At 47.1% G+C, this 26,499-nt stretch overlaps 1 protein-coding gene across 1 annotated transcript; it reads right to left on the bottom strand.

Moving 5' to 3' along the window:
* On the bottom strand, nt 1-23,048 carry CPA5 (carboxypeptidase A5). The gene is made up of 12 exons (XM_058296552.1): nt 22,977-23,048; nt 22,012-22,121; nt 21,284-21,365; nt 20,104-20,238; nt 11,845-11,943; nt 10,605-10,706; nt 7,337-7,438; nt 6,870-6,980; nt 6,365-6,455; nt 2,946-3,145; nt 2,538-2,622; nt 1-2,093 (listed from the first exon to the last, which is right to left on the bottom strand). The coding sequence occupies exons 1-12, from the start codon at nt 23,046-23,048 to the stop codon at nt 1,804-1,806; spliced, it is 1,479 nt and encodes a 492-aa protein (XP_058152535.1). The 3' UTR covers nt 1-1,803.
* Nucleotides 23,049-26,499: the final 3,451 nt, after the last annotated feature.

Here is a 26,499-nt window from a genome sequence, read left to right as displayed (position 1 = left end):
AAAGAAAAACCCTCAGTCTCTTTTGGGAAACTGCTCAGCCAGAATCAGGATTCTCTCTCCTCCTTTGCGGGCTCTTCTTCTGGAGATGAACAGGTTTTTCGGGAGCCAATCATCCTGACTTCCTTGGGGCTGCCACAGAGGGCAGCTGGTCCTGGGCACGGGCATCCCCAGCTGCCCCGTGGTGCAACCGGGCTGCTTGTTGCTTGGGGCCTGGTCGGCCTTCTCGCCTCTATCCCAGGCCTCTTCCCCTGCCGGCTTCTCATTCCTCTGCTCTGAGCTCCCAAAGGTTGCACCGCTGAGGTGTCTTCATCACATGTCCTAACCTGGAATTTTGATCGCCACTGGCACCCTCCTTCCACTGACTGGCTCAGCCTCTATCTCCTTTTACAGGTTGGGTGGAATGGGGGGCCTGTTCTCCCTGCACCTTCTTTCTTCCCTGTCAGTGACTGGGATTAAAACCCTGTGCTCTTGGGAAGCAGATTTGGCCCAATGGATAGGGCGCCCGCCTACCACATGGGAGGTCCAGGGTTCAAACCCAGGGCCTGCTGACCAGTGTAATAAGCTGGCCCACGTGCAGTGCTGATGCATGCAAGGAGTGCCGTGCCACTCAGGGGTGTCCCCTGTGTAGGGGAGCCCCACGGACAAGGAGTGCGCCCTGTAAAGGAGAGCCACCCTGCGTAAAAAAAGTGCTGCCTGCCCAGAAATGGTACTGCACACACGGAGAGCTGACAAAGGAAGATGACGCAACAAAACGAGACACAGATTCTGGGTGCCGCTGACAAGAATAAAAGCGGACACAGAAGAACACAGAGCAAATGGACACAGAGAGCAGACAACTGGGGAGGGGAGGGGTGCAGGGAAGGGGAAGAAAATAAATTTAAAAAATTTTTAAACCCTGTGCTCTATGTCCTGCAGAGGCTGGCTCGCTGGTGCCCGCCATTCTTTTCTTTCTTAACAAAGCCTGCCTTTTACCAAAGTCTTGCCTCAAGACTAATGTTGCTGCCTGAGACACAAACTCATTCAGCAAGGCAGTTGACTTCTTGCTTCTAGGGTACATGTGCCTCACTGGAGTGCAGGGCCAAGACACCCACTATCCCTGCTCCCAGGAATGGGGAAGGCACTTCGTGGACATCTTAAAATATTACACCTTTGTTTCTCGTAGATCAAGCACTTACTTAGTACATTACCTGGCCTGTTCAATAAATGACAATAACGACAATTACGATGATGAAGAGGAGGAGGAGAGAATTTCTTCTTTATAGATACATGACGCTTTGCTGTCCTGGCTCTGACTGGCCATGCTCCTAAGACCAGCAGGTCACAAACTAGTGACCAGTTCACTCTAGATACACAGGCACCTCTGAGTGGGGCATCTGAAATGGACCCTGCCCCCTACCCAGCATGGGAAACAAAGCTGGCAGAGGTGGAAGCTGCCCTTCTGTCCCCACCTCTCCCTCAAAGTGCCAGAAAGGCACCGCTGGAAATCTACTCCTTGAGATTCCATGTTCTCCCCTCCAAGGTCACAGTCAAATGGGAGTACCCCTGGGATACCGTGTGTATTAAGAGCTCCCAGGGGGCGGGTTCCTCTGTTCTTGCCTGAGAGTACTGCAGAGGAGGAAAGGTGAGGTCTGTTTTCCTGAGTGAAGGGCGTTCCCCAGGGATTTTAAGCTGCCCCTCAGTGATATAGAGCACGGCCCCCTCCTCAAGGCCAGCCACCCCCACACACCAGTGCTGAGCCCAAAGGGGTGGAGCCAGCACCAGAGGCGGCGAAGTCGGTTCAGATTTGTTTGTATTTCTAAGGGGTCAGGGCAGGGGTGTGGGGAGTGGGACGCATAACTTGGGTTTCAGGAGGAGGCCCACCCCTGGCCTTGGCGAGGAAGACAAAGCCCTTTGGCTCTGCCGCGGCTCGTAGGGGTGATTCAGAGTGTGCTCCATGATGGTCCGAATCGCCATCCACGTCTCCTGGGCCGTGGGGACGATCTGAGCGGCCGGCAGCAGGAAGCCATAGTGCCCAGTGTCCCGGAGCTCGAAGCTGAAAGCGTACTTGATGCCGCTGTCGTAGGCCCAATCTACAGTGATCCCGCTGGCCACATCTGGAAACGAGCAGGCCAAAAAATGCAGGGTGAGGTGTGGCCACAGGGAATAGAGGTATCCCGAGTGGAGAGTGGGTCCTGGGGGTCAAACTCCCACCCACCCAAGGCCCAGCTTCTGGGCGCAGGCCCACCTGCCCTCCTCACCCACACAGCCCATTCTCTACTTCAGCAAAAAGAAAACCCCTTGAGGGTGCCAGGCTTAGGGCCTTTTCCCTCAAGGCACTTAGCACTGGGAGCTGTGCCTTTAAAGCAGCAAAGCAGCAGCTGTCTGGGATACCACCATCTCCCTATCTACCCAGATGTGGGATCAGCAGTGGCACAGGCCTGCTAGGTCTACACTACCGCCCTTGGTGGACCAGGTCTGCCAGTCACCTTAGCTCCTGCACCCGCCCAGCCCGAGGTGGCTGTGAGAGCTGAAATAGTGACCAGGGAAGGCTCACTCACAGAGGGTGGTGCTGATGCTGCCATAAATGTATTCGATCCCGTGGACCTCATACAGGGCCTTCACTGCATCCTTGGCAAGTTGGAACTGTGAGATCACATCCAGAGGGTAAGAGGCCAGGTCCCAAGTGGCTTCCCCCACACCCACCCCTCACCAGCTGGTGAGACGCATGAACTTTAGAGTCCTAGATGTCGAAAGTGCACACTCTCTCATGAAGAGGGAGCATAACACCTCCGGCGTTGAACTTGATCACATGTGAGAGCGCCAAAACCCCCTATACACACACACACACACACACACCATCTCCCTGCCATGGAGTCTACGGGTCTAGACCCTTGTTCTCAGAATAAGAGTCTGTCCCAGGGAGAGGCCTCCTCTCTCCTTCCTCAAACCCTCAACGTCAAACTCACCAACTCCTCATTGTTTGAAACAGGCTCCAGAGAGTGGCCGTAAGGGTACATGAGCATCTGAGAGTAGCTGTGAATGGAGATCAGGGCCTTGATGTTCCCATGGTCTGTGATGAAGTTCACAATGGCAGCCACCTCTGGCTCTGACTGAGGAGCAGGCCCGTGATAAGTCTCTGAGCAGGGGTTGTTGTTGGAACCATTCCCTGGAAGTTAATATAAAGCCACTCAAAGGGTTAGAATTCCCAAGAGGGGCAGAAATGCTGAATGTTTGCAAAATATTCATGGGTTCTCCTACATTTCCCCCTCCCCCCCCCCCCGCCTCCTTTGCAATTTGGTTGAAGCCATGTGACTAAGTCCGATCAAGGGAAATGTGAGCAGAAATAATGAGTCACTTCTGGTTTAAGAGAGTGTGTGAGTTCTCCACACTCTATTCTGTGTGGCTGGAAGCAAAGAACTCTCTCCCACTGTTGGAAGAGAGCTGCCAAGGAAAGTTACCTACCCACAGGGGACTTCGCGTACGTGGAAATATTAACTCTTATGGTATTAAGCCAGTGAGATTTGGGAAGGTACTTGTTCCTATTGAATACCCTAGTCTAATACAACCGAGAAGTCCAGCCACACCACGAGTCAGCAGCTCAGCAGCTGGGCAGGGAGTTCCCTTGGCTTCTCCTCTGGTTAAGTCCTAACCATGGTTCCATTAGAAAGGCAGGCCTGCTTCAGAAGTTGCATCCAGAGGAAACCCTAGGTCTCTGTCCCAAACCCAGTTTCCTTTACCGAGCAGGGACTCCTCTGTGCTGACCCTTCTTCTCATGCTGACCCTCTACCACCATGGGGAAGACTTGATTTCACCATCAGCCGAGAGCTCCACTTGGTGTCTGCTCAAGCTTTGCTGTGGCTGTGGCCCCAGGAGTTCCATGGAATTGGGGGCCAGGAAAAGAGAGAACTGATCCCCATAATTGTGCAAGACTTGTCAGGGAACCAAAGACGTCTTTAAAAATTCTTGGGAAACTAAGTTGGTGGAGAGGGCAAAGACAAGCTGTGCTTCTATTTTTTTTTCCACAAGTTTAATTTGTTCTAATCTCCTCCTAGATTCTTCATTCCATATCCCTTTTCTCCCTCTTTCCTCCCTCTTCTGCATCCCTCCCCCTCTCCCAGGGCCATATCTTGGAGGGTTGAGCTGGGTTGGTCAAGATTCATGGGTTAAGGACACATTTGGAAAGAGTCATTTCGGCTCCTTCTCTTGCTCCTCCTCCTTGAAATGGCTGCACATGAGCCTGGTCCAGAGGCCAGGGACCACCCCGACTTCTGAAGCTAGAGCACCCAAGCTGACTCCTGGGGCAGTAGGCTAGCTGGGCACTGATGGGCTAGCCAGCAGACCAGTTCAGACCACTCTAGAAATGTGGCAAACCAGTCCTCCCCGAGTATGAAGGCAGGGGTGATCTACAGATGACTCATTATGCAGTAATTAAATTAAGGCAGTAATAAAACCATAAACAAAATCTCCCTGCCTGAGTCACCAGCCCAGACACAGGCTATTTCTGGCCACCTGCAGGCATGGAGGCAGCTCTGTCATGGAGGAGCACATCCCCTCTGGGTTTGTGGGTCCTCGCGGGGGGTGAGGGGGTTGTTCAGAAGGGGATGAGCCTGCAGAGAACAAGGGGGTGAGGAGGGAGTCTGCCCGGCTCACAGTGGCCCTGTGTGTTGTGTCTGCCCAGAGCTTCTGCACCTGCTACACTTGATGAATGACAAATAGAAACAGATGAGCAGAGCAGGGGACGCTGAAAGCTTTGTCTGCGTTTGCAGCCTACGCACAGAAAGCTGTTCCCCTGCTAACGGCCAGGTGGCTTTGCCCAAATATGGAGAAACACTTCAGGCCGTTTGCTCTGGTTTGAGCTAAGCAGAGTGAACTGATCTTCCCTTGCCCAAACAGGAATTAGCTGCCCACTTCTCTTTGACAGTCAAGGCCATCTGAGCCTACATGGTTCACAAGTACCTGCTAATGGATTCCTTAGCTATTTATTTTGCCTTTCCTAGAAATGTAACTAGGGGATATCTCTGGAAGGATAAGGTAAATTATTAAAAGCAGTCATCATGGGTAGTGGGATTATGGGACCTTCCCCCACCCCTGGGTTGTTCATTCTTTTTTCCAAAAAAATTTTTTACATGGCATATATACCATGTATTTTTTCATGTGGAGAAACCCACATAAGTTATTTTCTTTAAGAGGACATTTGTCTATCTACAAGCCAGGCTATCTTGGGGTTCAGGGACATTCACTTCGGTCACTTCTAAGTGGCCTACTTAGATGCCCAACGAGGGCAAGCAACTGGTCATGTGGAGGTAGAAATGCCTGTTTTTGCGTGGTCATGTCCCTTGCATAAGCCGCTACCTACGGGAGCCCAGATCCTCAGGCAACCCCCACATTTTGAGCTGAGGCCTTGTTCTAGATGCCTCAGAAGCATCCTTATTTTTCAGTGAGATCAGACCCAAAGAAACCAGGTTTTCACAACAATGGGCATCCAATGGGCATCCAGATCTAGAATGTGCTCTCTCTTTGGTTTGACCACCATCCTGTGGATTTGCTTTTCAAGAGCAATGACACTGTCCCCTGTGGAACCAGACCATGCCACCCTTGAGGCCATGAGTTGTCCTTGTGACCCCTGACTCTGAAGGATCCCACACATCAAATAGTACATTCCCAGCACCCACATACCATTCTCTGGGAATTCTAGATGCTGTAGTTTCCCCATCTAGTCCCTTTTCCCTGGCATGGAGAGAAAGACGATCAGGGAAGAAACCAAGAAGCTCAGGAGAAAAAACTCCTCCTTGGGATCATGCAGCCATGCAGATACGCACCAGCCTATCAGCCCAGGATTATAAAGCAATCAAGTCAAAAATAAAAATGAGGCTTGGGAAAGTCAGCTTTGATGATAAGGAAGTGGCCCATTCTGTATTTAAGCTATTTTTCTGGATTATTCAAAGGGCAAAATTCAGGTAACAGTACTCAGGGAATGAACTGAGAGGCATTTTCTTGTGGTATGCTTCCTTCGAGAAAGGGCTAGGAATATTCTGGGAACATCATAACCCTGGGTATTGAACAATCAGCAAGGCCACCTTGTACTTCCTTAAGCCTTTCTCTGTCATATTTAGGATTTGACCCTTGCAGTTTGTTCCCATTTCAGGAGGTGGGGGCTCCCTTGAGGGCTTAGATATGTACATTTACACACATGTGCAACTTTCCCGACAGCCCACAGCCCGTCTAGGCACATGTTTGCCTGTCCCTGGACATTACTCACTCATATTTTACAAGGCCCCATGCCTCCCAGGTCATGAATCAGTGTCATCTGACTGTGTGGGACAACCTGCCAAGGACCAACAATTCCTTCTCCAGTCCTGCCCACAGGTCCAGCAGGTTGCCATACCTCCAAAACCTGACTTCCAGTTCCTGTTGAGATCCACGCCAACGCAGAAGATTCCAGGTCTGACGGACTTGTTCTTTCGCCACAAGCGGTTCTGAGAAAGCCCAGGTCAGGTGGCCTCATTATCTGGCCCATCCCCCAGGGTGGAAGCTCTTCCTGACAGCCTGGCCTATGAAGAGGGAACTGGTGGAGGAGCAAAGGGAAGGAATCTCTAGGACAGGATGTGGCTGACATGAGGCTGGGTCAAGGCTGCAGTCAGACTGCCAACAGTGGCCTTCCCCAAGCAGCAGCAAGGAGGCGGGAGGGCAAGAATCACAGCTGTGTATTTGAGCAGTCTTCCTGGCCCTCAGCGATGCAGTGATGCTTTCTGCAAGGACCCCCTGCACCTGACCAGCCTCCAGGAAGCCTGGCCTCACCCACTCCCTCAGGCTACAGTGAATTTTCCTCCACCCCACCCCACCAGCTGACCTCGCATCCTCTTCTGCTAGCCATCCCCAGGAGCCCTCACCATGCTGTGGGTAAAAGCAAACCCATCAGGGTTGGTGACGATCTCCAAGAAGATGTCCATGCTGTTCAGTATGTCGGTCAGGACACAGTCTTTGCCATATTTACTGACAATCTGCAAGAAAGGAGGAAGTGGGACCAGGGTGAGGGATGGGTGGCTCGTGTGCTCTCCTCAGAAGTGGAGCAGAGCATGTGCACAGTCTGTGGCTACAGGGCAGGGTGCCATTGGGTCATCAGGTACACCCTTGGTGCAGCATTTTTTAAAGACTTGGATTTTAAACAACTAGAAGGCAAAGAATACACATGGGCCAGAGCACATGGTTGCTGTTCTAAACAAGAGTGCACTGAGCACCCTGAATTTAAATGAGCTAAGTATAATTTTTCACCTGATGGTGCCCTTAAATAGTGGAGCAGCCCCTCCCAGATGAAGCCCCCATCGTGGCCACCCTTCAGCTGCAGGCCCTTACTGACCTCGTTGGCAGTCCAGATGCCGGTGGCGTGGGTGATCCACTCCCGGGCATGAATTCCAGTGTCGATCCAGATACCTGGGCGCTGAGAACCTCCAGTACTGAACTGGGAAGAAGAACCAGGTATCAAATAGCAGGTCACTGGGGCAACTACAGCCTGGAAGAATGCCCCAGACACATCCTTACTGCCTTGAGCAACTCCAGCCCAGGTATATTTTGCCCAAGAGAGGGTATGTGTATGCAGGTATTTGGGCATGTGCCTATGAGAGTGCACAGTATGGGCCCTGGTGATATGGTGGCCCTTCTAGAAAGTAAAGTGGTCCAGCCAGAAGCACAGAATTTCCCAGGTTCGAAAGTATCTGAGACTACTGTTTCTCAAACTTTAATGTACCACAAATCACCCAGGGATAGTACTGAGATGAAGATTCTGGTTCAGGAGATCTGGGGAGTGGTGTGAGAGTTTGCCTTTCTAACAAGCTCCCAAGTGATGCTGAAACTGCTGGAGCAAGGATCACACTAGGAGTAGTAAAGTCTTGGAAAGTGAAGAGAGAAGATGGACAACCCCTGGGGTAGAGGGAACGGGCATAGGTGAATTTAAGTCCCAGAGAAGATGAGGCCAGTTGGCTATTTGGAAGAGTCTACCAGGACTTTCCTAACAAGCTCCCAAGTGATGCTGAAACTGCTGGTGCAAGGATCACACTAGGAGTAGTAAAGTCTTGGAGAGTGAAGAGAGAAGACGGACAACTCCTGGGGTAGAGGGAACAGGCATAGGTGAATTTAAGTCCCAGAGAAGATGAGGCCAGTTGGCTGTTTGGAAGAGTCTACCAGGACTTTCCTGAGCAGCAGTGCTGCCTTTCCCAGGATTGATGTGTAATGTCCTCCATGGGCCATGTTCCTGAGTGCCCTTTTTTAAGCACTGTCTTAGTTTCCCAGCTGCTAAAATAAATACCATATAATGGGCTGGCTTAGCAACATGATTTTATTGGTTCACAGTTTTCAGACTAGGAGAAATCCAGAATTGAGGCATCGGCAAGGCAGATGTTTTCTCCCCAGAGACTGTAGTGTTCTGGGCTGACTGCTGGTGATCTTTGGTTCTTGGTTTTTCCATCACATGGCAATGCATATGGTGGTGTCCTCTCCTTTCTCTTTGGGTTCCGTTGACATTCAGTTCCTGGCTGCTCCCCATGGCTTCCTCCTTCTGTACTCAATTTGCTTTGCTTATAAGGACTTTGGCCATTTGGATTAAGGCCCACCCTCACTCACTTTGGGCATACCTTTAATAATATCTTCAAAGGATGTCTTTTGTGGGGGATATGATTCAATCCCATACAAGACATGCTCTTCCCACATGCAAGATACATTCATTCCATCGTGACATCCTAAAAGCCTTAAGCCATTTTAGAGCAATGCTAAGTACAGTGTCTCATCAAAATCAGGTATGGATATGGATGGTCCTAGGGAAATCTTCTGTGAAACATAGAAAACAAATTGTCTGCTTCTAATAAACAATGGAGGGGCAGGCATAGGATAAATATCCCCATTTCAAAAATGAGAAATTGGAAGGGAAACAAAAGTCATGGACCCAAACAAGTATGAACCCCAGCAGGACATTTTACTATAAGCTGCAAGGAGAAACCAGGCTGTACCTTCCCCACTTAGCTTGAAAATCTCCTCAGCTAAATATCCAAGTTCATAACTTACAAGTTACTTTCAACCCAACAATAGAACACAATTTTGCTAAGTTCTCTGCCATTCCCAATACCCAAAAACACATTCTTCATTTCCTTTGAAGTCCTCATTGGAAGTAACTTTAACATCCATATTTTCACCAACAATCTCTTCAAAATAATCAAGACTTTTTCTATCAAGACTCCACAATTCTTCCAACTTCTATTACCCAATTCCAAAGTCATTTCCAAATTTTTTGGTATTTGTCATAGCAGCACCCTTCTTTCCATTACCAAAAACTATTTTAGTTTCTCAACTGCTAAAATAAATTCCATACAGTAGGGTGGCTTAATAACAGCATTTTTTGGCTCATGGTTTTGAGGCGAGGAGAAGTCCATAACTGAGGCATCAGAAAGGCAATGCTTGCTTCCCAAAGACTGTGGCACTCTGGGGCTGACTGCCAGTGATACTCTATACTTCTCTGTCACATAGCAACAATCATGGTGACATCTTCTCCTTTCTCTTCAGGATTCCACTGACTTTCAGCCTCTGTCTGCTCCTCTTGGCTTCTTTCCCCTGTCCAATATCCTATTGCTTATATGGACTTCAGGCATATATTTATTGGATTAATAATAAATATATTTATTCCAAAATATTTATGGGATTAAGGCCCACCCTCATTCAGTTTGGATACACCTTAACTAATAACATCTTCAAAGGTCTTATTTACAAATGGATAGATGGGTTCACACAGGACCAAGGGGTTGGAACCTGAACATGCCTTTTTGTCAGGAACAGAATACAGTCCCCAACAGGCATGTATTAAGAATCATTTTCTGGGGAGCAGATGTGGCTCAAGCAGTTGAGTGCCTGCTTCTCACCTGGGAGGTCCCGGGTTTGGTCCCTGGTACCTCCTAAAAAAAATTTTTTTTTAAAAACCAAAAAACTAAAAAAACTAAAAACCAACTCAGGGGAGCTGATGTGTCTCAGTGGTTGAGCTCCAGCTTCCTACCTACAAGGTCCCAGATTCAATCTCCAGCTCCAGTATCTTAAAAAAAAAAAAAAATCATTTTCCAATGGTGGGGTAGACAGGGTTCCACAGTCTCCTACCCTGTCTCCTTCATGACCAAGGCACTGCAGTTGCCAAGTTTGCTAAGACTCTATTTCCAGGAACCCCTGTAAAAGCCTGGGAGGCCTCCCCAAAGACTCAGGCCTACCTGTGAGGCTGTCTGAGCCTGGTGACCTCAGTCATTTTCAAATGAGGCTTCTGTGTGTATCTCGCTTCCCATTTAGCAGAAGCAATTGAGGTAAAAAGAATGCTGGCTCATCCAAACTAACACCCCAAGTCCAGGGTGATGACTGCTACTCCACAGCTCCATCTCCTTAGCAACTTTCCCACCCACTTCCTGGCCAAGGACGGGCCAGGTTACTGCACTGTCACATGTCCACACCTGTAAGAGAGGGGTGGACTCCTGAACTCCACAGTCCCCAAGATTATGGGTCACCTCAGGATAGGGGTATCCTTTCTTTCCCTAAAACTTGCACCCAGCCATTACCTATATGAACTTAATCTTATGCCAGAGGTTTTCACCATAGTCATTTACCTTCAGGACAAGAATGGAGCGATTTTCAAAGCTGTAGCCAATCTGAATTTTTGAGACTATATCCGAATGTTCAGTTACAAAGCCGTCAATCCAGTTATATATCTGGAAGGAATGACATTTATCAGACTGGCGTTTAAACAGGGAGAATATTCTCCTTCCCCCTTCACACTCTCCTCATTGCTTTCCTACCTCCCTTGAGGATCCAAAAGAACCTAGGATTACAAAAACTGAAGATACCCTCCAGGGCTAAGGACAATGAATTATGGCCTGCCTGGATTCCCAGGATTCTCTGCAGAGCTAAGCTTTGGCCTGGAGGAACAGCATGTCCTGGGTCCACCCAATCTCCAGGGTCTGCCTACATGGCTTTCTGTGGTTGGAATTCTTTTTTCTTGCCTCCTTTCTCTAGTTGACAACTCTCATAGTCTTTATAGTATTGTTTTTGGTTATATGGCTCCTGGTTTAGACTCTAAGCCCCTCAAAGTCAGTCATGTTTTATTTATCTTTGGTATCAACAGTGACTATAGTTCATTTTCTTATTCCTTCAATATGCAAAATTCATTTAACAAATATATGAAAGAAAGTGGATCCTCTATTACAGGCCTTGTAAAATGATGATAATAATAGAGTGGACAGTTTCCCTGTGCTCTCCTTGTAAATTTCCTTTATAAACAAATCACAATCAGTCATGCCTGCCTTAGCTGACTGCAACTGTGATTATGAAATTTTTTAATATGTGAGGGCAACTCTATTTTATTCCACAAACACGGCTCTCTGACTTGCCTGGTTTTCTGGCCCTGCTGCCCTCTAGTACCTGCAGCTGGGGCTACTTAATACCAGGACTGGTTGTGGAGAAGTTAAGACCACTGGATCCCTAGCCAGAGGAATGGATATGAAGGCAGTTTCCTATCTGTCCTGTACTGACCATTAAGGGGTTCTTACCTAAAAGTTCTTCCCGGTAAACCCTTCAGTCTCCTGTCTTGCCATGCTCCTCTACCTCCCTAGGACTATGCTGTTGAGCTGAAGTTCCCTCTATCAGAATCCTGGGTTCTGGACTTCTTTGAGGCTAACTGTCTACCTAACAGATCTTCACCTTCTGTCTGCTTGCTCTGCACACCTCAAGTGTTAGTTCATTGTCTCTTGTAGACCCTGGAAACCATCACTAGTCTCTGACTAAAGTGGAGACAGATTCCCAGGGGTCCTAAGGGACAAAAAAGCCCAGAACTTAACCAGGCAGACCTACCTCCTCCAGGGTGTGGTAAGAGGAGTAACTGAAGCTACTGGTGCTGCGCTCCAGCCGACGGGATTTTGCCATGGCTTCCCTCTCCTCATCCAGCAGCACCTAGAAGATAGGAACACATTTTGGAAGGGAATGGGAGGGTAGGGCAGCTCATTCTCTGTGGAGCCCTTCCTCAGCTGGCTGTACACAAACACAGCATTGACACAGGAGAATAAACCACTATGAGTGTGAGCTGCACAATAGGAGATGCTGGATCGCTGGGTGATTCTTCCGTTTGGCAGGTGGCGTTCATGCTGCCATCTCCTGAATGAGTACAGGGCAAGGAGTGTGGAGAGCTGGTTTCTGCTTCTGCCACTAGATTGCTGTATAAATTTGGCCTTCGTTTCCTCAGCCTGAAAACTGGGGCAATACCTGCCTTGCCCACCTCATAGGATAAACTGTAATAATGTATTTAAGTGTTTTGGAAGAGGTGCTCGTGGTCAATAGCCAACATTGTGTTTGCCCTCTATAAACATTCCATTGAGTCAGAACCTAAGCTGAAACACATGCATTGACAAACTGTGGCAAACAGGACTCCACTACCCCTAACATCAACTCTATCCCCAGAAAGTAGCCTAGACAACTGGTGTCTAAGCCATTCAGAAAGCCAGGTATAAACAAATCCATTCTAAACCATTATTACTGATGTGCCAAAGCTCTTTGGATCAAAATGTTAAGTGCCTCCGAAACACAAGTCTAGGTGAGCTAAAAGCAATATCCTAGGGAGTTAATTTGGAATTGGCACTCAATCCTCACATGGTACTTCCCACTGCCCTTCAAGAAGGCAGTATAGTATCTGAGTTGAGTTGGCCATCCACAGCTCAGACCTCTCACAATGTCCTGGGACATTTTTTCCCTGCTTGGGCCACAGTGAGGTGGGCAGGTATCCTTCACCCCAACCTCATATCCTTACCTTGGCACCCAGGAGTGGAGAAAGCCCAGGATCCAGGACCAACTGCCCAGCATGGAGAGTGCCTGAGCCCCTCTGTCAAAGAAGATGCTGGGAAATCAGAGGACCTCAACCCAAAGTTACCCCCTTGTTTGCAACTCTGGGCCACAAGTAAGTCCTATGATGCCTTGCTTTTGTCCAGAGCCTTTTAGTTTACCAAGCATCTTTATCCTCAGTATCTCATCTGATCTGGTCAGATGGCCAGATAACAAGGCAGGAATTAACTATTTCTGTTATAAAGATAAGGCAGCCAGGAGAGGTGAAGGGAACTAATGTCAAAGCTACTAAGTGGCAGAGGTGAAGTAAGAACCCAGATATCCTAGTTCCTAACCTTGGGTTTCTTAAGGATAGTATCAAAACTAAAAGTTAACAATAATAAATATATCACAAACAAAAAGAGAGCACAAATGTGAAAAATGGTAGCTGAAAATGTCATCATACTATGCTTACAATTAAAAGGTTTAAAAAATAATAATGAAAGAGCAAGTATCCCTTCTAAGCATAGGGAAAAAAGACACTGAAATGCCAAAATACATATATCAAAATGTTAATAATACCCGTTAGGATAGAAAGATGATAATTTGGGGCAACTTTTTTTCTTCTCTCTATTTTCACATTTTTGCAATGTGCTTACACTATTTCAGTAAGTAAGAATTTTTAAATGAATAAATAATTCCAAAAACAAACAAACAAACAAAACCACCCACAATAACCTAATGGCTAAATGAAGCAGAAGCCAGGAAGTCTTCAAATACCAGAGCTGAAAAGAGGCCCCACCCACCTGCTACAGAGAAGCCACCAGCCAGTGACTCCTCCCTGACGACCTAGTCAGCTTCCTCACTACCCTTAAGTTCTGAGATTTTAAAAAGGACTGGAAAAAAATAAAAATAAAAAATAAAGGACTGGAAATAGATGTCTGGGGGCCTATTTTATTTTACTTTTGAGTACCGACTACATGCTAGGGAACTGGACTTGCAAGGTTTGCTAGCTGGACTGGCCAGTCTGGGGTTATTCCCATCTAGAGCAAAGCTGGGATTGTCCATTAAGTTAGATGTCGCTGAGGGAATCCTGATCCTCACTGGCACAATCACCACCCCAGGAAGCTCCAACAAAAGGAATTTGTCTTCTTCCCAGGAAATCAACCCAACTCCCAACAGTCCACCATGACAGATGTGTGCCCGTCACTGTGGGTCGGGTGCTACCAGCTGTGCAAGCAGCTGCTGAGGAAGGGAACAGGCTCCACCAGAATGACGTCAAAGGGACCAGAGCTGATAGAGGGCCTGAGGCAATGGGCGAGGGTGGAGTACCCGGAGGAGAAGCTGGGAAGCAGGGACCAGAGGAACTTGTTCTTCCCACACAGCCTTGGGGACACACTAGGCTCCCTGAGGCTGTCCTTTGTTCTACAAAACAGCTTGGAGGCAAATGGAAAGTGGACACCAAACTGTAAATAACTTCCCAAACACCCTCACAGCCTGTGAATTATGACACTCTCTTACAAATTGGGAATGCTCAGACCTTATAGTTGGGCCTCAATTCCAAGAACACTAATCTACCCAGGCCTGAAAAATGCACAGATGTTTGCTGCCTTCACACAGTTGAGGGAAGGAGATGGGTGATCTAAGGAATGTTGTTTTGCAGCAGGCTCAGGAATGCCTAATTACAGACCTGTCAGGCTTCTCAGGGGAAACAGAAAAAAACACCTCAGAAGTAAGCCATTTGCCTCCCTGGAAGTCATACCTGACAGGGAAAGTAATACCTTGGTGTGAGTTAATTTATGACAGGGATAAGGAAGGAAGGGGGCATTAAGCAAAGAGCAGCATCTCTAGGACCCGGGAGGGGAAGCACTTAGAAAGGTGAAGTGAGGCCTGAAGGGAGCCAGCCCTCTTGACTGGCAGCTGAACTCCAACCACAGAAGTAAAATGGAGCAGTGGATGGAAACGGTTAAGTGGGGAGCTGGAAATGGGCTCTAAATCCAGACAGGATCTAACCCTGCTCTTTGATGACAATAGACTGCTCTCCCAGTATGTCCCTGGCCTTGTCTTCCAGGCCTAACATTTGTAGGAGCAACTATGTGGTTACTGGCAACTGCAGTCCATGCTTAAATGACAGTGGCCTCAGATCTCAAGCTGTTAGGATAGACCACTCTCGCCCTCCAGAAGTCAAGGATGAACCACAGTTTCACCACAGGAAAGGCAAAGTTAAAACACCACACAAACAACAGTGGTGGCTGCTGCTGGGGAGGCAGATGGCACCACAGCCGAAAAATCCTGACTCTGTCACTTACCTGGGCACATTACTAACTTCTCTGTGTCTCAGTTTCCCCATCATAAAATGGGGGTCTTATTAGTACATACTTTGAAAGGTTCTTGTGAGGATTAAAAAAATCAGTACAAGTAAAGTGCTTAGAGCATTGCCTGGCATGTAATAAATCCTAGTAAATATTAGTGATGATGATGATGATGAAGATGATGATGACAACACGGACAATAATTGGGGTGACTCTGGGCTCTGCAATGGAACAATCATGACAAGACATGGCCAGGAAATCTGGATTCCTCCAGAGGGAATATGGCAGCATAGGACTTGAACAACAGACTGCCCCCCCATCAGTGGTCACTTGGGTGAGTTGGCCAGTGCCTGCCCCTCATGGGGCCCAACAGAGAGGCCTGGTCATCCTTCTTCCCCGACCCCTTGGGGTGACCAGACTCTGCCTCACCCTCGCGGCCTTCCCAAGGATTTCTCATTTCTTCCCCGTGTTCTCTGGCACTCGTCTCTACATGTCCTCCTTTCCTCTTTAGGGCTGCTACCCACTCCCAACCCACAGTGCTCCCACTTTTAAAACTCTTCTATTCAGCAAACAAGCATTTGTTGAGGACACGCTATGTGCTGGGCACTAAAGATATGGCAGCCAATCAAACAAAAACATCCTGGCCCTGTGGAGCATACACTCTAGCAGGAGATACAAACAATAAACAAGATAAAGAAGTTATTATTAGAAGGCAGTAAGTGCCAAGGGGAAAAGAGAAGCAGGAAAGGGAAGAAGGGAGTTGGGGAGAAGAAGGGAACAATGTAAAGTAAGATGAAAAGGTTTTGAAAGTAGCGAGGGAATAAGCCATAGAGATACCTTCAGGAAGAGCCTTCCAGGTAGAGGGACCAGCAAATGAAAAGGCCCTGAGGTGTGGATCAAGTCAAAGGTCCTGAGACAGGAATGGGTCAGGCAAGTTCGAGGAACATCAAGGAAGCCCCTATGGCTGGAGGAGAGTGAGCAAGGAAGAGTAATCTGTGATGGGGGTAGGGTAGATCACACAGAGCCTTATCGTCATTTTAATGACTTTGGCTTCCACTTTGAGTTGGGCAGTCATTGGAGTGTTTAAAACAGAGGAGTGACAAGATCTGATTTGCATCTTATTAAAGGATCCCACGGACTGTTTTGAGAATGGGCAGTTAGGAGGCAAGGCTGGAATCAGGGAGAGCAGTTAGAAAGCTAGTGGAATAATCCAGATGAGGGAGGATGGTGCATTGGCCCAGGTTGGTGGCGTGGGGTGTGATGATATATTTTGAAAGGACAGCCAATGGGATGTACTGATGGATTGGATGTGGAGAATGAGATTGAGGGAGGAGTCAAGGATGGCAGGTAGGGTGTAGGCAGAGCTCAGTTCAGACTTGTGAAGTTTGGGGTCCTATTAGACACGCAGGTGGAAATGATAAGTGGCAGTCAGACATACAAGTCTGGAGTCTAGCAAAGAGGTGCTGGCTGGAAATTAGAGGTAGGGGTCGTCAGGAGACAGATCCTGGATGAGAGTACGAAGAGCAGTCCAAGGACTGAGCTAGGAAGCAGAAAGCAACCTGCGAAAGACCAGACCGTGAGGTAGGGAGACTCAGGATGTTGTCGCTTCCTGGAAGCCAAGTGAAAAGACATGTTTTAGGGAGGAGAGAGTGGCCAGTCCTACTGGTGAATAATGGAACATGAAAGAATGATGCGCACTGAGAACTGACCATTGAGTTTGACCTATGAGCTGTTAGTGACATCATCAAGGGCAGTTTTGGTGAAATGAGGGTTAGAAGGACTGTGAGAGGACAGGGACTAAAGCTGGCAAGCATAGGTCAGTATTCCCAGGAGTCTCACTGTATGAGGAATGGAGAAATGGGGTGATAGCTGAAGGGGGAGAAGCGATCAAGAGAGAAGGGTTTAGAAAGAAATAACTATGTATTTGTATGCTGATGGGAATGATCCAGGAGAGGGAGGGGAATTGGTGAAGCAACATTTATACTAAATTGTATTTCTCTCTAGATGGTAGGAGCATGGGTGATTTTTGTTTTCCTCCTTGTGTTTTTGCCTATTTTCCAAATTATCTAACATGAATATTTATTAATTTTGTAATCAGAAAAAAGCCATTAAAATCCACAGAGCTGATTGCTCAAGTGAAGCTTTTCCATGGTGACTCATCCTGGGGCAAAAAAAAAAAACAAAACCAAAGAGCTGAAAAGAATGCGAAGGTGAAGAAAAATTAAATGCAAATAGAGCTCACTCGGAATCAGATAATTTCTTGCCTGGCCCGCTGCAATTTCCTCACCACCCTTCTGCCTGTCAGTCTCTCCTTGCCCCTGTCCCCTCCTCAGCACTGTCATGATGCAGTCGCCCAAGTGATTTTTCTTAAATGCAAATCTGATCGTGTCAGAACCCGTCGATGGCTCCCCGTAGTTTTCAGGATAAAATCCAAACCTCTACATGGCAGAAGATGCCCTTGGTGATCTGGTCCAGCCCCATCTCCAATCAGACCCCCGCACCCCCTTCCCCGGCCCCCGCGCTGCCTGCTCTTCAGCTCCACACCGCAATTACCGCCTTCTTAGAGCTCAGGAGCAGAGCCTCTTGTATTCGCTCCCATGGCAACCTGCTCTCCCTCCATCAGGGCACTCATCCACTCCATTGTGATCACTGATTTACTTCTCCGCTCCCCCATCCCCCATTACACTCCAACTGCCCTGAATAGAGGGACCAAATTATTTGTCTTTGTATTTCCAGCACGTGCCCAATGCTCAGCACACAGTAGGTATCTCTGAATCTGATGGGGGAATAATGAACCCACCACACCTTTCTCAAGCATGCCCTTGATTACAGGGGCTGAGTCTTTCCCTTCCTCAGAAATTGCCAGTGCCTCTGGTCAAAGTAAAAACCAGCATCAAGATTTTCTATGCTCCCTCTCAGCCTGGACCAAGCAGCAAACATACCCTCTCCTCTTTTCTTTTCTTCTCACATCCATTAATTTGACTAGGATTCATTAAGCCCCAACTAAGTGGCAGGTCCTATAGAAGGTACTGGGGGTATAAAGAAGAGGGGTGTGACCCCAGACCTTGAGGCAATGAGGGGAGGGGCTCAGGAGACAAAGACCAGTGTATCAACACGGGCTCTCTCTGGACACGCTCTTCCTGAACCTGCCAAGAAGTGAGTCCATTCAGCAGACAACTGTCAAAGGTCTGCCTTGCAGGAGACGCTAAACCAAGCCCTGGGCTAGGAAGGTTCAGAGGATGGGAAGAAACCAGGTATGTGCACCAAGAACTACAACGGGAGCCTCGATGCCAGCTCCCCAACTGGTCAAAGCCCTCTGTTCTCTGTCTGAGACACGTCTACCCTTCATCACCACCCGTCAACTCAACACCACAGCCTCTTCCCTCGCCCAGTTCCCTCTAACCTTACATTCAAACTCAAGCATGTGAAGCAGAACTTGATACACTGCAGACAGGACAAGCTGGTGGTGAAAAACTTGCCTGGCTAGGTTAGTGCTGAGCATTCAGGGCGTTTTACCGAGAGGGAGTGCTAAACCAGAGCGAGGGATTTGGGACCAGCGACGTGAGGAGAGGGCAGGCTGAGGAGAATGCAGCCCAGCAACTCCATAGGAGCTAGTGGGGGAGGTTCAGAGGTAATTTGGGGGCCATCCCTGATGTACACAAATCAACAGAAAATGTCGTGGAGACTTACTATGTATCTGTCAAATGCTGCAGGGTTCCCAGAGCAGGGCAGAAGCAAGGGAACACAAACTTCAAATTAGAGGTGCAGGCTAAAAACAAGAATTAAGTTCTACTTCTTTTGATGTGGTGGCCTCTCTTGTCTGTGAGAGTTTCCCCAGTTTGGTTCATGGGGATTTAACTAGAGAAATATCCCACCCCCACATGTTGAGTAGAGAAACAGATGTGCTTGATGAGGGGATAAAGGCCTTTGAATGGGCTGAAGTACCGCAGCGCTGTGCTTGCCTGGGAAAGGAACGGCATCTAATGCGTTTATCCCCCTCGGCATTCCGTGTCAAGTGTGTGCACTCCAGGCGACTCTGTTCCCACACTCTGAGCCTGGAGATTAGCTGACGCACACATTTGGGAATTAATGTATGTGGATACAATTCCAGAGGTACACAGTTTTCCAGAGCATCCACAGAAGGGTGCACCCAGAGAGGCTTAACCAAGGAGGAGTAGCCAGAATAATTGTTTTAGGAGAGAGGCTATGCTGTCAACAACTTTCAGAGGCAATCTGGGATCTCCCTGAAGACAGGACAATTGAAGTAGAACCTGATGTTCAAAAAGAGGAGAATGAGTTTTATATACTTGACTACCATAAAAGTTATTTTGTTTTGTTTTACAAGGGAGAAACATGTAGCTTCAAGTGGGGGCAGGGAGGTTGGGGTGCCCAGGATGAAGGCTCCCTCACACTACTCAGGGATAAGCCTGCAGTCACTTCACCCAAGGCTGTTCGTGTGCGATAACCATTCCTGGGAGAGATTCCCAGTGCGGACAGTTCTGCAGCGGAGGTGGTGGGAGGCTCCTCTCACCTCCTGCAGCTTCTTGGCAGTGAAAGGGTTCCCCTTGCACCACCACAGGGACAGGAGAGTACAGCTGGGAAAGCAAAGACGCTGTCCAGAACCGCCTCCCCCCCCCCCCGTGTCTAGAAGAGAGCCAAGCTATTTCCTTTTATCTCCTTTCTCCCCTCTCTTCCTTTATTAGCTGCAAATTCCTCCCTAAGAGGACTTGTCCACAAGCAGCCCTGCCATCACCACTCACTGAGCACTCATCCCCCAATGAACTTAGCACTGTATTTAAGTTTTCTCCGAGAACGTGTGAGGTTCAATTCCTGTCACAGTTTGTTCGCAAAAATGCAGCTGGCGCTCCAGAAACAAGGATGTCCACTCTCCTACTCGCCCAGGATGTTTTCCTCCAAGTTGTGCAAAAAAATCAGAAAAGAATATGGAAGGTGAGGGTCCAGTCTCAGTGCTGGGGTGGGACCTTACCTGGATGTCCTTTATCATTATGCTGTAGGCAAGATCATGAGAATCCAAATAAGCTTTGACATTTTTCAGTTCAAAGAAAGGCACTCTCATGTCCACAGGGAGGCTGGGCCTGGCTGGGCCACGCCAGAAGTCCACCTGGTCACAGAGGAAAGCAAAATGGGTGGGTTTATTGCATATCTTTACACACAATCTTGTAGGCCCCCTAGAGAGCCAAAGGACCTTCTTCATTTATATAGGCAAGAGGGTCCTAGTTCCAGAATGAAAACTTTAAATCAAAGAAGCAAGACTGGGACAAAAAAACAAAACAAAATAATAAAACAAACAAACTAAATCCCAAGCCATTGAGTTTCTTTCCCTAATAGCAGCACCTTTCTTTCTCAGCCTCATTCACACATTGCAACTTCTCCAAGATCCAAAGAGCCCTAAACAGTTCCTGAAGGTGAGGCCACGCGTCACCTAGGACATAGAAGGGACGAGGTCCCTGGGCAGAAGAGGGAAGCACCATTGCCCCCAATCCTGGAGGAGTAGGAGAGGTCTGATCCTGGTCCCCACATCATCTTAATGCTAAGTCTACTTCTCAATTTGTAAAATGGAGAGAATTCTTAAAAGGAACTCTGAGTTCTGGTACATTGAGACGCTCATTGAAATATGGGTAACAGCTTTGGGCCATGTCCAGAAGAACGGGATTGTTTCCGCAGTCTTCAAACAAACCCCTTCTCTTACAGTGGTTGAAGAAAATGTTTTCCATTGTGATAACTTGCATTGGACAAATTTTCTCAGTGGAAACAACTGCACAGGCTGACAGGGATGAACAAAACAAAACACTGGTTTGCCAAACGAAGCCATTTCAATTGTGAAACAGATGTGTACAGCCGGCACGCTACATGGCATCCCACCCAGAGACATATGTCCCATGTGGCTTTAGGAAATGCCAGCCATTTTCAGAGTGGCCTCCCTGACAGGGCCTGCTCAGCAACCCCCAGCCCTGAGGGGCGATCCGAAGGAACCACAGCCTAAGAAGTGCTGCCCGACCTACGGCACCAACATTCCCCACTCTTTCCTGAAGAAGAGCCACTTTTGAATTTTCCACCATTTTGCGATCTCTGGCAGAGACATCAGGAGAGCTGGTTTGAAGGAGGAGAACACAGGCACGCATCCTCAAGCCCTGAGGAGTCCTCACCTTCTGGGGCCTCAGGCCCTCCAGATCCCTGAGAAGTGAGAGCTGCTGCTCGTCTTTGGCTAGGATTCGAAGAACCTGGTCTCTGGAAAAACATAGAGAAGGGCTGAAGGAGCTGCTGAAAGACGGACTCCTGGGAGGCTGTGTTGCTTGGAAAAGGCCCAGTGGAGAAGACACTGGGCCGAGCGAACCTAGCAGGGAGGCTAGGGACACCGCTGTGAGCAGGAGGCTAAGGAGCCCTGACCAGGAAGGACACAAGCCTCTGGGGTCAGCAGTCTGGGGTCAGCCCTGAGATCAGACCACCAAAGGGCTCAACAAAGCTTGTCAATGCTACTGGAAAACCAAAAGCCAAGACAAGGAAAGAAGGCTGGAAAAGGAATTGGGCACTGGGGGTAAGAGCTAATTTATTTAAAGAGTCTGAGGAAAGTTATGGACCCTTCCCCCCAAAAATCAAATGGATACAAATTTTTACATTTGATTTTAGGAGATTTGGGGGGCCCTGCCTGATTATCCATTGACCCCAGATTAAGAACTCTGGATTTGGGGAGGGACAATACACAGGTGAATGGCCTGGCCTTGAGCGTGAGAGTGGAAGATAATGGTTGGATGTGGGTTCAGGATGAGAACAGAAGTCCTCACTCCCTCTACCTTGATCATCCCACAAACGAAGCCCCCCTCCCAAATCCCTAGCGCTGGCCAGTGCCCCCTCCTGTTGCAGAGCAGCCACTCACCCTGTGAAATTCATCTGGCCCGAAGCTGCTACCAGGATAAAACTGCAGACCAGGAGTGTCCGCCTGTCCACAGGGGACAGCCCGGGACCCATCCCTCCTCCGGGGATAGCCTGTGTGCCACTTCCTCCAGGCGAGCTTCACCAGCTTTCCTCTCGCGCAGACATGGCCTAGCCTCAGGACAGCGCAGCACCTAAAGGCCGGCAGGCCCGGCCTGAAAATGGGCATTAGGTCTTCTCTGGGCAAGACCCAGTGTGTGCTTTGGGAGAGCTGGGGCTGTCCCCCCGCCCCACCTCTAGGCAAAACCCCTCAGGGGAAGGGGAAAGTGAGAACAAGAAGTAGAAGTGGAAGACAAGGCCCTTAGCTTTTCTTTCCTCCCTGGAAGTTTGCTGGGTTAGCCTCTCCTGGGCGCCAAACCCTCCATCACCAGAAAAAGATGAAGAGCAGCTGGTGGCGCTAGGAACACATTCCTTTCCTCCCTCTTCTGTTAATTCTTTTCTTTGGTCTCTTCTCCCTCCCAATCCACTCATACTTTCCGTGGGCCGTGCCCTCCTTTCACCTAAGGGTGCAGATGTCATTGAGAGGGCACTGGGCTTAGAGATAGAAAACGAGGGTGCTCACTTCCTATCTAAAAGACCTGAGGCAATTTACCTTCTCTCTCTAAATCTCAGATTATGCATCAATAAAATGGGGTTAATAATCTCTTCCCTCCCTACTTCACAAGGTTTTGGGGGGATACTAGATGAGACAACTTGGGTGAATGGGCTTGGCGAGTGGAACAAGCCTGCAAAATGTATTATTATTTCAAAGGCATTAACTCTTAGTCACAGCTGCATTTTAGGTCAGTACTCCAGTTGCCAGGGGGACAAGCGGAGGAGGAGAGAATGGAGAGGGGGACAATGGAAGAGAAATATATATTGTAGAAGGAATCAGTGAAGAGTCGCTTTTCTCTAGCGTCAGGTGGTCACCATTATGCTGTGATAGGTAGCGCACTTTCTGCTAGGCATGAGGTCTTTGCAGGCATTATTATACTTCACCATGGTTTCAATACAGCAGAGTCATTTTCTCGGCCCTGCTGAAGCCCCACACGGTCCCCTTTATGGTCTGGAAATAGTAGGAATAAAGCAGAGGCGAGCACACAAAGCAGTCATATTGGAAGGATAAAGTGAAAGATGATGCCTGAATGGTAAATGATGAATTTAACAGAAAAGCCACAGGAGGTGGGGGAAAGGCAGAGCCTACTTCCAACAAAGTCGTTCAGCAGAGGACGTCAACAAAAGGCCACTTAACTGTCACCGCCGTTTCTCAGAAGCCCCCCTCCCCATCCATACCTTCCCAGAACGGCCAATTAACTAGCCATGTGTGCAGAGGGGAGCTCTTTTATTGAAAGAATGCCCTGCTCCCCCACCCCGCCTGCCCTATTCCATTATTTCATGGTTTAGCTGTTCAGACATGCCAAACTCTCCTAGAACCCTGGCTTCGGGAACTTTCAGACAGTAACGTTAGCAAAGGGTTTAAGGACCTAGAAAAGAAAGCAATTATGCTTTACACCCAAGTAACATTCAGTGTTAGTAGCAATGGGGATAAAAGAATGTACTGATAAACAATAGCTCAGGAGTTTAAAAGAAAAGAAGTGGGAATGGGGTTAGTCACCAAAAGTACCCAGCATCTTCTTGCTCAAAAGCAACATTTTATGTCACTAATAATGAGACAACTATCTCTGTACTTGGTTTAGGGATGGGGAGAGAGAGAAAACAAAAGTGAGAGCAAAAGCGAGAGAGAGAGAGGGGGGAGCAGTTAGGAATTCTTGAGAATTCTATGGCAGCACTTCCAATAGAACTTTCTGTAATAATGGAAATGTTCTATGTCTTTATCGCCCAGTTGGATTGCCACTAGCTCCTTGTAGCTCCTACAACTGAGGAACTGAATTTTTTATTTCATTTTAATTAATTCACATTATTTAAACAGCCACCTGTGACTAATAGCTACTGTATTGGACAGCACCGTTCTATGGGAATTCACCAAACTTTAAAGCACCATCTCCAATGGCAGAATTTGAAGCAGAGACACACAAGTGTGTCAGAACTAATACCTAATTTTGGCTTCTCACTCTCAATTAGTGATTAATTATTCATCTAATCATTTACTCAGTAAATATGTATTATTCAATAGACACTGGATACCTTTTATGTGCTAGGTAGGCACTGTGCTGAGGTCTGAGACTAAAATAGCAATATAGACCTGGCCTTTCTACTTCTAACAGGATATGTAGACCATTTAAAGGTCATATGAATCTTTAAACAAAATATAGCTAGTAAATGTGCCATGAGAACAGGTAACAGGGACTCCATGTAGACTGAAGAGACAGGCTGGGTTTCCCAAAAGAAGCTTTGTTGGAAGACTTGTTTCCTAGAGGTGGGTGGATTAGATATACCTAAACAATTATACCCAAACGAAACAACTAAAATGCTATATGAAATATTTTCAAAACAACTTTTTAAATGTATCACTGGATTGGCATGAAAGAATCCACAGAGCCCTAAATGAAGTAAAAGCAAGACACCTGAAAGGTAAGCGAACTTTCTCTGGACCCTAGAATTGTGATGCTTCCTCCTAGAAGGCTGTAAGGGATCCAGGAGCCAGAAATAAAACCTAGAGCACATCTATGGTGGTTTGGAACTATATGTACCCCCAGAAAATCATATTCTTAAAGTCAATGCATTCCTATGGGTGTGATCCCTTTTCAATAGTCTTTCTTTTTTTCTTTTTTCTTTTGGAGGTCCTGGAGCCAGATATTGAACCACAGACCTCGTATGTGGGAAGCCAGTGTTCAACCACTGAGCCACATTGGCTCCCCTGAATTGGAGTTTTCATTTGTTTGCTTGTCGATTTGGTTTTTTGCTTTGTTTTTAGGAGACACTGGGGACACAACCTTGGACCTCCCATGTGGGAAGCAGGTGCTCAACCACTTGAGCCACATCCACTCACTCTTCTGGAAGTCATCTTTTGATAAGACTATTTCAGTTAAGGTGTGGCCCACCTCATTCGGGAGGCATCTTAATCCTATTACTGGAGTCCTTTGTAAACAGAATGAATGCAGAAAGAGAAAGCCACAAAAGCAAGAAGCTGAAACCTGGAGAGGAAAAGAGGGATAAGCAGACACAGCCACATGACTTACCATGTGGCAGAAGAGCCATGGACATTTTCTCAACCTCAACCTGTAAGCTAATAAATTCCCATTGCTTTAAGCAGCCTAGGAAACGAAAACAACATCCAAGGAGAATTTCATGGGAAACCCTGCATATAGGTGCAATCCTAATGGAATGTACTCTTGGTGTTAAGTAAACAAGGGAATAAAAACATATGGAAAAGGAAGCAAGAAGGATCTTGCCTATTTTGATCTTGGCATTGGGTGATACAGGGAAAAATATCCCCTGAGAATTCACAACCACAAATAAGTCCCCCCATGAGTTTATGGCTTAAATTTATGCTGTCTAGGCAGTCCCCCCAAAAGTCTCAAATAATTTTAGGGTAGTCTCAGGTTAATAGTGACACCCAGGCAACTCACAGAAGTAAATGAAAATCCTCTCCAGAGGAATTCAACTTCAACCCAGGCCTCAAAAGATTTAAAGAGATAAAGTTCCAAGGAAAATAACTGGCTCATAGTTAAATAGAACAGGAAAATAATACAGCCTGAGTGACAAACAGCAGAAAGAATAAGTAGCAGAAATACTTACAAAGTCTTCAGGTATGGTAATTATCTGACACAGAATATACAAGAAACTTTAGAAGTTTAAAGAAACAAACAAGAAGTTCTAAAATAGATAAAGAAATTCAAGTCATTTGGGCTTTAGAAAGAACCAAATAGAACTAAAAATGAAAAATAAATACCACATTTTGTTGACAATAAAACACCACTGATTATAAGATGCTTCATAATTTCATGTACCATAATTTTTGTACCATCAAAATACTGGTAATTATAATCACAAAATGCCATTGATTATAAGATGTATCCTAATTTCAGGTGTGTAAAAATGTGAAAAAAAAGTTTCAAAAGCAATGAACTGTAGAAACTGAAATTTAAAACTTGGCAGACAGGGCATGTGGAGAATGTGATATATGGGAACCTCTTATATTTTTTAATGTAAATTTTGTGTGATCTATGTATCTTTAAAAAAAGGATAATACATTTTAAAAAGAAAAAAAAACTTAGCAGACAGATTAAGTTGCAGATTAAAGTCAGGTTATGAGAGAATAGTTAACTGGGATAATGAAATAAAAAATGGATACAAATACATTACTCAGAACGTAGCCCAGAAACAATACTAATAATAATTAAAAAAATAGTTAAGAGGGTTGCAGGAAAGAATAAGAAGTCCTAGCATATCAAAGTTCTGGGAAGATATAGAATGAAAACAAGAAACAATGCTTAAAAAGATAATGGTTGGCATGAGGGGAGCCAAGATGGCAGCAGAGTAAGGAGCTCCA

This window comes from Dasypus novemcinctus, chromosome 5 (assembly GCF_030445035.2).
Source record: "Dasypus novemcinctus isolate mDasNov1 chromosome 5, mDasNov1.1.hap2, whole genome shotgun sequence".
In the NCBI taxonomy this organism is placed as follows: Eukaryota; Metazoa; Chordata; class Mammalia; order Cingulata; family Dasypodidae; genus Dasypus; species Dasypus novemcinctus.
This window is presented reverse-complemented; position numbering and strand designations above follow the sequence as displayed.

Coding starts and splice junctions, on each gene's coding strand:
- CPA5 (XM_058296552.1), bottom strand. CDS start 23,048: ATGGTGAAGTATAATAATGCCTGCAAAGACCTCATGCCTAGCAGAAAG. Junction 2,623..2,945: donor TTTCAAACAATGAGGAGTTG/GTGAGTTTGACG, acceptor GTGATCTCACAG/TTCCAACTTGCCAAGGATGC. Junction 2,094..2,537: donor CAGCATCAGCACCACCCTCT/GTGAGTGAGCCT, acceptor GCTCGTTTCCAG/ATGTGGCCAGCGGGATCACT.